Raw genomic sequence first — 12,594 nt, 5'->3', positions numbered from 1 at the left:
CAATGACTACTCTGATGCTGCTAATATTACATGTGTATATCTCGTCCACTCGTTTCATCATGGCTTCAACATTGGTAATCTGTCATCAGGACTCTTTTCCATCGCCCGAAGTGCTTCAACGATAAGGCCGAACCCGGAAGGTCAGCCTGTTGTTGAGGTAGCTTCAAATGAGGCAAGACCAGCAAGCACGTAATCGACAGATTGGGCACAAAATAGATCGACAAGGCGCCCAGGGAAAGCGGAGAGTGATAGTGAATTGTGTTGAGGTGAGTAAGGGAATTGCTACCGCCTCTTTCCTGGAAGACTAGAGTTCCGTTCAGAATCCAGTAAACAGGATATCAAGCTCGTCGACATCGATCTGCTCCGGGCTCGTCATGGTCCAGGCAGCTTCGCCCATATCAATGTCCTCCAAGTGAAGGCTGAGGTTCATCTCCTCCTTGGGAGGGGACTGCTCTGTCCGTGCAGGTATCATGGGACTACTGGAGAAAACCTTCTGTTCTGGAACGTGAAGGCCTGACTGAGTTGGGCCAAACAGTTCCAGGCCAAGTTCACGATCTCTTTTTTGACCTTGCTCAATTGTCTCCTCCGTCGCTTGCACAGCTTTCTCGTCTTGCTCCACGGACAGTTGGACGGTAGGGTTTTGTAGGCTCGTGCCACGGGCGCGGACAGCCGTGGCTGTCTCGGTAAAACCTCGCTCGTCGGCCTCTAAGGGTGGGCTCGGTGCCCGATTGGGCCTGTGACGGACATCTGGCGTACCGTCGGGATTTAGGCTGCTCCTCGCACTGAAAGGCTCTCCAGGTGTTGGGGGCTGCATTGGATCTTCTTGGTCCAATTCCGGAGAGTGCAGATCCACCTCAGGACTTGGAGAGAATCTCGCTCGCTCGCGCAGGTCCTGTTCTATCTCCTCGTCGATTTGACTGTGGTCGGATATACTTGGTGTCAGATTCTTGGCCGCGATCATGGCAGGAGGCAGGATGTCGTCAGAGGTTGCAGGCAGAGCCATCCGCGGCTGTGTTGTCAGAAAGAAGAAGACTTTCCTTGGGTGGACAGGGATCAGCTCCTTGGCCAAGGGACAAGGTGACAAGGCCGTCCATGGTCGCTTGAGGTACAGGCTGAGACGGGAGGAGAGAAGTGCAGCTGGGTTGGCAGAACTATCGAGGAAGTTAACATTGGTCTCACTCAAGACATGACATGGACTTACTGTGCAATACTGGAGTTTGTGGATGCCAGGATCGCAGCAAGATCTTTGATGAGATGTGGTCGGTTGCCAGTCTTCTCCAATTGTTCAATCACGCCAATGACAATGTCGTCGTTGATACCTTCAATGTCAACCTTGCGAATCTGCGCTGGAGCGAATTTGGGGGAAGGTGGAGGGGTCTGTTCGGTTGCGGCTCCTCGAGGAAGGGCACTAGGCTTAGGCAGATCGATCGCAGGAGACCCGGTTTTGGAGCGCGGCGACGACACAGGTGACAAAGGTTCGTCACCATCATGCGAGCGCTTCAATTTCTTTGCAGGAGGAGATCGCGCAGATTCCGTGGTCGCTGTGGCCTTGGGTGACAGGCGGTGTACACGCGAGGCTTGTGTTTGAGGCAAGTGGATGCCGAGCGAGGGTAAGGAGAGGGATTTCCGGCGAGTGTTGTAAGGCATGGTGAGCCAATGTTATGTGTCGCCGAGAGAGAGGAAAAAGGTGCTGTTGTCGTCGTGCTGCTGTATAACGACGAGCAGGAAATAGGAGACGGAAATGGTCCTGTACAACAGAATGGTGGAGGACTGGAGTATGGCGAAGTAATCCGGTAGGGGAAATATCCTAGGACGGGGATGCGTATGATGATTCAGGCTGCGGTCTAGGTTTGACAAGGGATAAAGAGCCCGGCGAGTGTGTGTGACAGATGTGTACTTGGACCGTCGGAGTGTGATTGGAGGCGAGCAGGGGGCGCTGCTGGAATGCGTGGCTGCAATGCAAGGTGCCGCGGCCGATGGATCGAATAAGGATGCGTCAAATTCTGCGGCCGGGATGCAAGGACGAGCTTCGAATGGTTGCGCTTTCGCCTCCCTTGCGTCCAAGATCTCGCGTCAACCACTGGACTCAAATAGCGGTAAGCAGAGAGTCGGTATGCTTGTTTGTGATACTGCAGGTTGCGTGCAGTGGAAGGTAAGTCAATGCGCCGTAGACAGAAGGTGTCGTGTCTTTCAGACGCCGATGGGCCGGGAGCGAGTTTGCTTGGATGCGCGGCTCAGGGTCCAATTATTGTTGGCTCAAGGGGTGGTCGTGTGAGAGAGTACCAGGTACTTTCCGGGGTCGTTATAAGGGCGACAGGCAGCAGGCTGCTTTGCTTATTGTGTATAATTAATTGTACAATATTGATAACAATTGTGAATGGTATGTACAGAAGTTGAAGTGAAGAGATGGGAAAGAGGGAACAAAAACAATAACGGCGGGTGTTACGTCTGGTATGATGGAAGATGGAACGTCAACCTGTGGCGGACATGGCGAGAGGGCAAAGCAAAAAAAAAAAGCTGAATTGCGATCATGGGCGAAAAAGCAGGTGAGATGATTGCAAAAAGTGGATAATGGCAGGCAGCACAACCCTAGAAACTAACGTTTAGTTTAGAAGCAAGGGATCGAAGGGGCACAAGGGCCATGAGATCCGGAGGGTGGTTGACCCAGGCGTCAAACCTAAACTCGGAGTCTGCGGTTAGGGCACTGACTTTAAGCCTTTCTGAGTTAGTTCAACGCCTAACACACCCTTGAACAGCTCTAAAACCTGCGTGCGGATACACTTGCCAGAAGTCTGTTTTTGGGTGACCTGACAGCGACTCTGATCAGACAAACACCAGTCTGCTACCGAGCACTCATCCACTTGGTACGTCGGATCAGGTCGACTCGGTCTTGATCCGTATATCTTGGTCAACGGGCGTTCTTCTAGACCGAGTGTCAATCCGTCGACATATGGCTTATGGCAGAAAAAGCAACGACCAGTATGGTCCACCGGAGACATCCCAAAGTGGTGTGAAATGCTTCAAGAGCATGAGATAATGCGGATGGTATGGCATATTAGTCGCTTTCCTGAAACAGGAATATCACTGCCTTTGCTCCAATAAGAGCAGATCACGGCTGCGCATAGGCGAGAACAGACATATAATGTGGCCATGCAGCTACCCAATCAACAACATGTAGCCGGAAAAGGCACTGGTCGTGTATACTAATGGTTGTATCATGCCTTTTCTTAACATATCACATCAACGAGATGGACAATTTCTTGCTCGACTGTCTATCCGATACTGCAACGGACACGACAAGCGGCGGACGCAGTGCAGCATAACAAAGGACCAGTCACGGTATGCCATGTGCATGGAGAGTAAGCACTTGCTATACCAAACAAACCAGTGAAGCAGTAGTAATGACGATGATAGTGATGGTGGTGTGGTAGGTAAGATGATGCAGTTTTAGAAGCCACTGGTCCATGTCACATTCAGTCAAAGTTTAGTGGCATATGCAGAGTCAAGGGGTGTACTAAACGCTCCATTATTGACACCAGTCACTTAGCACCAATCAAGGCCTGACCGCACTCTTTCTCCACCATTTCCGATTGAGCAGAAAAAAATTCCTGATACTTTTTTTTGGTCAGAGAAAGGACTCTTTCCGGAAGCCTGAAATGATGCTCGACCAGTGACCACCCAAATGCCGCTCATATCATTTGCTGGAGTGCTGCAGCCTACAGGGCAGGCTCATATGCAGTCAAACATCATAGACGGAGTACATTCGTTGCCTACCTAGGCGGCTGCTTGGTCAAATCGTGTAGGCGACAAACTGTGGTGAAGGAGAGCCAGTATGACTCTGTCCGAAACTTCGGTTGGATGCTGCCACATCTAGAACTCGAGGAAGACGATACGAGCATGCTTCACGAGGTGCTTTGTTGATTCTGATTGTTTGTTTGTCTTAGTCGTTGACGCAGGCCAAAACTGTCAAGAAATTTTGACAAATCCACAACCCGTGGTTTCCGCCTGAAGAAGTGCAGGTGCTCCAACCCGAGATATGGTCACGTGCATGGCTGCCTGCAGTTAAGGCATCGTGGCAGACTCGTCTCAGCACAAAGTAGTTGTGCTGTTGGTCGTGCACATACTACCACTACTAGTACTTGATATGCGCCTAGCACTATTGGCAGACAGTTATCGACATCTTCACCGTCCAGGTTGGCTGAGCGTCTTCAGTTTCATGTTGCGCCTACAAGTACGGATGTGACCACGGCTGGAGCAGACTCGATCCAGTGCACTGACACCTGTCTGGTAAAGTCACCTTCTGATCCGAAATTCCGAGCATCAGAATTCCGTTTCCGCTGAGAAGAGTCCTCAACACCTGAGGTCTACCATCGACGATCGAAGTGGTATGGACGTCGGCATCAGACGAAAACGATGAGCTTAATATGGCCCTTTTGAGATGTCAAATCAATACCAAGCCTTATCGAGCGTATCATGCCGCAACTATTTGGACCACACCGGCGCATAATGTTTATCACTAATACCACAGAGGAATGACCCCTTCCGCTCGCCGCCTACCGCAAGTCTATTATAGAGGAAACGCACAGACCATCCTGAGCTTCTGATCGACCAACCTAAATTCAAAAGGAATATTATGGATTGAGGTTAGGAGCTTTGAACACAGAAGGTATGTGCGGCATCAATAGTGCAAGGTGTTCAACTTCTAGCGAGCATGGGGTTCATGTTCGCAAAAGTACGATGATGCACCGCCTATCTCAAGTCAAGTCGACTCAGGTCGGCATCTCCTTGTTGCTCCTGGTCTGTCTTCCGGCGTCTGTCTTCCGGCGTACGCTCTACTGCGAATTGCAATACCGCCATGATGTAATCTTTCATGGAGAGACAGAGCCGTCGGCACAACGAAACGCGGAGTATGCATGCAACCTCGCGAACCAGGAGCCGTCGCAACTCAATCATTCAACTAATTACCTATTGCCAAAAGCGTCGCTTTGCCTGTTGGCCAACCTCATCGGTTATGTGTTCTTTGCATCACGAATTGCACTTCCGGATCTTGAGTATGCATACAACCCTGCTGCATTAGTGACCACCCTTATCATCATCACTGGGATGGGAAAAACGCCCTGAAGATTACACTTCGCGGACGAATAATCCACAAAGCTGATCGCCATCTTCTTTTACGGTTCGGCAACAGAGATCAACCCCGCCGGATCACTTTCCGGGACTTGCCTTCAGCATGAGTCCTGGAGACGAATGATGGTCAGTGTCTGCGGCTCTGCTTCGCTCAACGAATCTATGTTTCTTATCTTCGATGCTTTAACTGCGGCCGGTCTCAACGCCCATCGAGCGTTCCACACTACAAGTCACCATCAGCGAAACTCTCTACACGCACTGCACCACGCAATCAAAGCACGCCACGGCAACTCAGTCGGCATGCACGAGTAAGTCATCTCGATCCCGGGATGTTGCCTGTCAATCTTCAAACGTTGAGGCCGAAAGTTCGTCACGCATCGCCTTGGCGTCTCACCTGTTTGGTAAGATTATCCTGCCGTGCCTGCATCTTACTCGCATGTCTTGTCCCGGATACGACACGAGAGGGACGAGGGCTGCGTGGCCTGGAACTGCCGGAGATGCAACCCACGTGCATTCATGCCCGTTCAAGCACAAAACTTGGGATAACCCGGAGCGCAACACTGATGCCATGCGTTCGTCGATTAGAAGGCCTGTTTCGAGGTATGTACCGGTGTTGCGTGCCTTGATGTTCGAGATGAGGATGCGTTTCACGTGCCTCAAACGATAACAATCGTCAAATCCCCTATTTCTGCCAGCCTCGTGCGCTTACGGTCTTTCACACCAGACTTTACTGCACCCACTCATTGTCTCTCCTTGACCTCTTTCCCTCTCGGCCTCAGAACATATTCATAAGTGGTCCCAAAGTGATACCTCCTCTTACTCTCAATCTCCAGGCCACTATCTTCAATGACCTGGTCGATATCCTTGTTATTCCAACATCCATACCGGTGAGCATGCATTTTCGCATTGCCATCAAGGAACCGATTGATAATGTTGTAATACGACCGACCGTGCTCGAGAAGCAGAATTTTACCACCCTTGTCCCTTTCATCTGTCTCCTTCGCGCGATTCTGTTCCTTAGCAGCCTCGCCATAGTCGTGTCCTGGCTTCTCTTCTGGTGGGAGACTCACGTCTACGCCCGTGCTCTTCTCTCCGGGCTGTCGGACAAGCTGGCCCAATCTTCTGAGAAAGCCAACTGGATTTGCCATACTGCACACTCCCATGGTCTGTAAAATTGTATCAAACCCACCCTCCGGCCGACTGATGATGCGTCTGTCGCTGGCATCTCCAACCACGAACTTCACAGGCCCACGGAACTTGGCAATCTGCTCTTTCTCCTCCTGCAACTCATCGAACTTCTTCTCCGCTTGATAGACCATAATCTCGCTCAGGTCATTGAATACCAGACTCCTTATCCTCTTGTCCCTGGGGGTCCTCACCGAGTCAAGGTTATAGTACTCCATGTTTCGCCCTGTCCCGGCGCTGACTTCCAGCACATTCCCGTACGCCTCTTTGCACAGTTTCCGCCGTTTGCCGCCCAACCACATCAATTTCTCTGAAAACTCGACCTCGTCGTCAAAGTTTCGTGTTACATCCAGCCACCGGCTCGACACGTCGGCGTTCTGCGGCAGATCAAGCTGGTCCGTTTCTTTGACTGCACGTTTGTACGACGAATACAAGTATGCTAGGTACGTGGACAGCACGAAGCCGAAGATCGACACCGCCCAGAAGTAGCCTCCGAATGAGCGGATAGGGACCGTTTGTTCGTGCGACGCTCGCAAATCACGCTGCCGCGACTCTGATGTTTGAGGTGAAGCTCGTAGAGGTGGGGGTCGTACCCGGGGTGCAGGTATCGCAGGTCCCGTAGATGCATATCGTGGGGCGAACGTATTTCTCGGCGCCACTGGTAGCAATAGGGAACGGCTGCGTAGACTGGCTGGGTGCAGATGGGGCAAGGTTCTTGATTGCGCATTCGCTCGTTTTGTAAGAATCGACAGGGCGAGATGTGGCACTCTCGACGTCCGCAGGGACGACAGCGCAGCTTCTGCCATCGTACCCAGACTGACTTTGCTATAATGTGCGCCGTGGATCGACTCGAAGCATGATAACTGCGCAGATATGAGACATAGCAAGTGTGTTCGAAGACATGTCTGATGCAGGGAAAAGGCCACACCTTTTCGCCGAGGTCATCCCGTAGTACACAGGGCGCATCTGACTCAGGCCCATATTGCGGAGAACAACGTCCGACGAAGCTTCAAGCATTACTGTCCCACAATGGAAAGCATTATCGCAAAGTAAGATCCGCATTCCTGCCGGCCTGTTGGCGGTAACCACAGGTCCAACTCCGTGGTACAATGTCTGACACGATCCCACAGCACATCCTCATAATCGGAGCAGGAGAATTCGGGCTCGCGACAGCACTGTCCTTCCTCTCCAAGCCCACCTACAACTCAAGTAGCATAACGATCCTCGATGGCTCTGCGACCCTCCCCAACCCGTCTGGGTCATCCGTCGACGCGAATCGCATCGTCCGAGCCGACTATGCCTATAAACATTATGCCCGCCTAGCTCTCGAGGCGCAAGAGCTCTGGCGCGACCAAAGTCCAGAAGGATGGGGCGGAGAAGGCAGATACCATGAGCCAGGGTTTGTCCTAACAGCGGACGCTGACAAAGATGAGTACCTGAAGAGCTCGCTGGAAAGCGTGCGAAGTTTGGTCCAAGAAGACAACAAGTCCTGGCTCGATCCGGACAAAGTATACAAACTGAACAGCCGAGACGAGATCGGAAAAGCATCAGGCTATCAGGACGTCAGTGGGGACCACGGCTACGCAAATTTCAACTCAGGCTGGGCCAACGCTGAGAAATGCGTCGCCTATGCTCTCAAGAGAATTATTAAGGAGGGCGGTGACCGAGTGACCATAAGAAGTGGCACGAAAGTTGAAAGACTGCTGTTCTCCGGCAACAAATGCAGCGGTGCCGAGCTGCGAGACGGAGAGCAGATGAAGGCCGACCTGACGATTCTGGCCGCAGGCGCATGGAGTCCGAGCCTGGTCGACCTCGAGGGCCGGTGTCTAGCAACGGGGCAGACACTAGCATTCATCGACATAACCGACGAGGAGCAAGCATCTATGCGAGACCGACCGACAGTAATGAATATGAGTAACGGGATGTTCATCATTCCTCCGCGCGACAACCTTCTGAAAATCGCCAGGCACGGCTACGGCTACAGAAATCTTGTCCAGATCCCGAAGAGAAATCTACAACCGGGCCTGGCAAACGGTGAGATCAAGCCAAAGAGATACGAATATGTCGATGTCAGCGTGCCCAGGGTCGGAGTGGAAATCCCACAAGAAGCCCAGGAGGCACTACGCGATGCACTGCGTGAACTCGTCCCACACATGGCGGATCGACCGTTCGTGCGTACGAGGATATGCTGGTATTGCGATACGTGAGTCTCCCCAGGCCCTTTATGCATGTTCGACAGAAGCTAACAAACACCAGACCTTCAGGCGACTTCCTCATAACTTACCACCCACAATATAAATCTCTGTTTCTTGCGACAGGCGGAAGTGGCCATGGCTTCAAATTCTTCCCGGTAATAGGAGACAGGATCGTCGACGCGATCGAGAACAAGCTGGACGCCAAACTCGCACATGAATGGCGTTGGCGGTGTGATGCAGAATTGCAGAAGCTTTACCAGCCCGAAGGCTTTACAGCTTGTGAAGACGGAAGTAGGGCAGGACGAAAGGGAATGCTGCTTGATGACGAGATGGCGAGAGAGGAAAGCAAATCAGCCGGTGGCATGCATCTGCAGTCATAATGTCCTAGCCATAATATAAAACAGTTGAAACAGTTAAACACCTACATTGCCAGTGACGTGCAGTGAACTTGTTCAGACACGGTCCAATTCATGAAGTTCGGCCTTTCGATTGCAGTCACTGGATATCAAACCGATCCAGCCAGCCCCGATTAACAGGTAATGTACGGAGTATGGCCTCTTCAAGAGTCCAATAAAGTGTCATCCCAAATCGAGCAGTGGTGACATGTTACGCTTAAGACAATCACAAATTCACCGCGTTTCTGGGTCCCATTTGACGCGACACTGTAAGTTCAGGTTGTTTACCTTTCACGAGTCACCACTGCGTTGGCATGCTCCTTTCGGAGACCGAATCAAAAGGTGCATTCCCATCCCTTGCTGCCACTTTACTAGTGCATTTTCCTTTTGGCCCCGCGTGTCACGGCTCACGTTAGATCAGGAAACTTGGGAATCAGTTCTTTTGTCCTCATTTTTCTGGTCCTCGATTTCTCTTTCTTGTTCAATCGGTCCAGTACACACCCTTCTTCCCTCTCTCCCTCAGGTCTACCATCTGCCTGCACAAGTGTTGCAAGTGACCCCTCAGGGCGTCCCAGAGTGTCACAAGCAGAACGGAAGAGCATGCAAAAAGTGGGCTTATCAAAGCAACTGGTACCTTCGGACACCGCGTTTCCTTGCGTCTGCCAATCGTCCCCGTCTACCTATATCGACATCTTGCACGGCTACCGATCGGTGAGGTCTTGCGTGCGGTCTACGCATGGGAAAAGCAAAAATGCCTGCAGAAAGGTGAGTGTTCAGGTGATCTCCAGGGTATGACCTTTCTAGCAGCCATGGCCCCGGAACTCAACGGCGTCGATCTTCAAACCAAGTCGGATATGTTCTATCATACCAGAAGTCCTCAAGGGCTTCGACAAGACGACATTCCAGGATTCGAGCCACGAGAGACAAAACATTTTTGAAAGAACAGGTATTGCTAAGGATGAAAAAGTGATATTGAGCTATCTTGAGATGCTGCATATGCTCCACTTGAAGCTCGGGCAGCACCACCTACGACACCCATCACCATCCTCACGATCAGTCGGCTCTTTATGCTCCCAGCTTGCTTTTCGCCAATACAGTCTGGTGCATATTGTTCATCGCCCACGCCAACTCCAAGGCGCAGATGAACCGGCCATGGACCCAGCTTTCAATTTCAAGGCAGTCCTCCCATTACCCGGACCGCCTCTAAGTACGGCCGGAAGATGATGACCGGTGGCTTCAATGGCCACCCACGACACATCTAGAATTGGAAGAGGAAGAAAAGAGAGGCCCAAGCGGTATGCGAAATTCGACCAGCGCACCGAATACCGCCAATGCCCCTTTATGTGTCGATGAAGACCCAAGTCTAATGGTGTACAGGCCCTGCACCGATGCTTTTTTGGGTGCTTGGCCCCCCGGAAAAAAGGTAAGAGATCTCGCTCAAAACGCCTTGCAATGCTCATAGATAGTCGTAACACGCGCGAGAAAGGCAAGATGGTAATAGTGTTGTGGAATCCTTGGTGTGCAGATATGCACAGCCAAAGCGACGCGCTCATGGCTTGACAAGATGACCATTGTCAAGGATGAGGGCGTAGTTGCTGTTGATACACGTCGATGGTGGATAGATCGCCGACGTTTAGACCTTGCGGAAGTCTGATTAAATGGTTAGTAAGTGTCGACTAGCATACGTGGGAGTAAAGTCATACCTGATAGCGTCGGGTAGATCTGCTCAAAGGCCTGGTAGATCTCTTCTCGGACCTTGGCACCAGTAAGGACAATCTTGCCACTCACGAAGATCAACAAAACAATCTTCGGCTTAATCATGCGGTAGATGAGACCAGGGAACAGTTCAGGTTCGTACGAGCTGAAAGGATGATGCTTAGAGGCAAGACCTTCCAGTCGAATAGGGAACTTGATGTCGCAGGAGCCGACAATGTTCTGGATCTTGAAGTCGGTAAACTTGGCATTGAAGCCAAGCTTTTGAATGATACGCGCATACTTGCGGCTGGCAAGTTTTGAATCATCTTCCGATTTTGCACCAGTGACAACCATCTTGCCCGATGCGAAGATCAGAGCAGTGGTTTTGGGATCTCTGATACGCATGATGACAGCGGCAAAACGCTGAGAAATAATCAGTATGGACGGAGGCAATTCAGATGGAGATGAGACTCACCTTGGGATTGTACTCAGCGTTACGGGCATGGAGTGCGATTGTCTTCAGATCGAGACGACAGTCAAGGTTGACCGTGGCAACAATGTTTCTTTGAAACAAATGTTAACCTCTGCTGACCAAAAGGGCAACAAAGGATGAATACTCACTGCAAAGTAGGCACAATACCACTCACTCCAGCACCGGGCGTCGCAGTAGGAGTCTGAGGAGCCTGAACGGCGTTCCCTCCTTGCTGTTGACCATTCATCTTCGCATCTCCGTACGAGCCACCATTCAGGTTGTGTCCATCTTTCTCAGAGGAAGGCGGTGTCAAATCCCCGGCACCACCAGGAAACGACAGAGACGCGGGAGAGGTGAAGGCTTTGGCCTGCTGTGCGGTGGCAGGATGAGTGGTAAGAGATTCCATAATTGCAGGATGTGAGATTCTCAAGCGTCGCAGTCAAGCGGTCGCAAGTTGGTATCCTTTTTCGATGGTAGAAGAGATCGATTGGACGGTGAAAGCAGTCTGGAGTAAAAAGTTAGGATGGTGTTTCGATGAGAAGACGCGCGGGTTGTGGCAGGAAGTTTGCGTCGGTCGTTCGGTGAAAGGCTCGCTCTGAGGCAGTGAATTGATGATTCGACCGCACCGCAGGCAGCGCTTCGATCACTCGACAACGGCGGCGAACTCGATGCGACAGGAAGGTGTAATGTGATGAGATCGTGGATTCGTACCGAGATGTGGGAGATGAACAACTCAATGTCTCCCCTACAAACAAACTGCCTTACTTCCGCAGGTGACTCTCCAACTGAATTTGTCTTGAAGTGACAGTGAGACGAGTACCAGGTCTTTGTGTCCGACGCTTTTGATCAAGCGACGATGAGGTGTGCGAGAGGAGGAACGAGAGAAAGCAAGGTATTTGCGAATTAACTATTGCGGAAAGTGCAGACTGTCTAATTGTTCTTTGTCCCTGTGTTTGCCCCGTGGGTTTGGTAGAGAACGGAAGGCGCTCGCAGGAGGAGGTCTTGTCTTGGTCTTGGGTTCTTTCTTTTTGGGAAAGCGAGACACCCAAGGAGATGGAATACACGATCGGAGAGAGGACTGGATCGTTGATGACCGATAGATGAGATAACGCAGGCGGTTGCGACAGGAATGCGCAGTTGGAGGAAGCCTGGTGAGGGTGGTGTGGAGATGGAGAGGCAGGAGAGAATGCCAAGCCAAGAAAAAATAGAGTGTCAAAGGAAAATCAGAGATCGGATACGTTCGCGCGGGCAGGAGGGCAAGGCGGTATTTATACTCACAATTGCCGCCCAAAGCAAACCACCAAAGGGCCCAATACCCCCGCCATCCGAAATGACGCTAGAAATGAGCTAGTGTCAGTCCAACCCCAAACAGGTCTAGCCGGTGTCATCACCTTTTGCCCGACCTTGCCTCTCGCACCTTATCTGCCCCCTTTTTTCAATTCCGTCTGTCATGCACCTCTTCTTGCATGGTGCATATCTCCCTGCCTGCGCCCTGCTTGTCCTGCCCCCCTATGCATGCATCATC

General features: G+C 51.5%; 4 protein-coding genes across 4 annotated transcripts; 1 reads left to right on the top strand and 3 right to left on the bottom strand.

Annotated features, from left to right (window-relative positions):
- Positions 1 to 188: 188 nt before the first annotated feature.
- Positions 189 to 1,802, bottom strand: EDD37DRAFT_101226 (uncharacterized protein). The gene is made up of 2 exons (XM_062809099.1): positions 1,202 to 1,802; positions 189 to 1,151 (listed from the first exon to the last, which is right to left on the bottom strand). The coding sequence occupies exons 1-2, from the start codon at positions 1,645 to 1,647 to the stop codon at positions 317 to 319; spliced, it is 1,281 nt and encodes a 426-aa protein (XP_062676238.1). The 5' UTR covers positions 1,648 to 1,802; the 3' UTR covers positions 189 to 316.
- Positions 1,803 to 5,485: 3,683 nt separating this feature from the next.
- On the bottom strand, positions 5,486 to 7,225 carry EDD37DRAFT_619308 (uncharacterized protein). The gene has a single exon (XM_062815856.1). The coding sequence runs from the start codon at positions 7,116 to 7,118 to the stop codon at positions 5,868 to 5,870; it is 1,251 nt and encodes a 416-aa protein (XP_062676237.1). The 5' UTR covers positions 7,119 to 7,225; the 3' UTR covers positions 5,486 to 5,867.
- EDD37DRAFT_619307 (fructosyl amino acid oxidase) lies at positions 7,226 to 8,941 on the top strand. The gene is made up of 2 exons (XM_062815855.1): positions 7,226 to 8,515; positions 8,569 to 8,941. Exons 1-2 carry the CDS (start codon positions 7,422 to 7,424, stop codon positions 8,885 to 8,887), a joined length of 1,413 nt encoding a protein of 470 aa, XP_062676236.1. The 5' UTR covers positions 7,226 to 7,421; the 3' UTR covers positions 8,888 to 8,941.
- Positions 8,942 to 10,535: 1,594 nt separating this feature from the next.
- Positions 10,536 to 11,475, bottom strand: EDD37DRAFT_655859 (TATA-box-binding protein; the record flags this gene model as incomplete). Its single annotated transcript, XM_062818791.1, has 4 exons — positions 10,536 to 10,552; positions 10,606 to 11,020; positions 11,073 to 11,160; positions 11,219 to 11,475. 4 exons carry the CDS (start codon positions 11,473 to 11,475, stop codon positions 10,536 to 10,538), a joined length of 777 nt encoding a protein of 258 aa, XP_062676235.1.
- Between the last annotated feature and the right edge of the window lie 1,119 nt (positions 11,476 to 12,594).

The sequence above is a fragment of the Exophiala viscosa genome (genome assembly GCF_022695815.1).
Source record: "Exophiala viscosa unplaced genomic scaffold EDD37scaffold_1, whole genome shotgun sequence".
Taxonomy (NCBI): domain Eukaryota; kingdom Fungi; phylum Ascomycota; class Eurotiomycetes; order Chaetothyriales; family Herpotrichiellaceae; genus Exophiala; species Exophiala viscosa.
The sequence above is the reverse complement of the archived record's forward strand: the minus strand, read 5'-3'. Positions and strand labels throughout refer to the sequence as shown.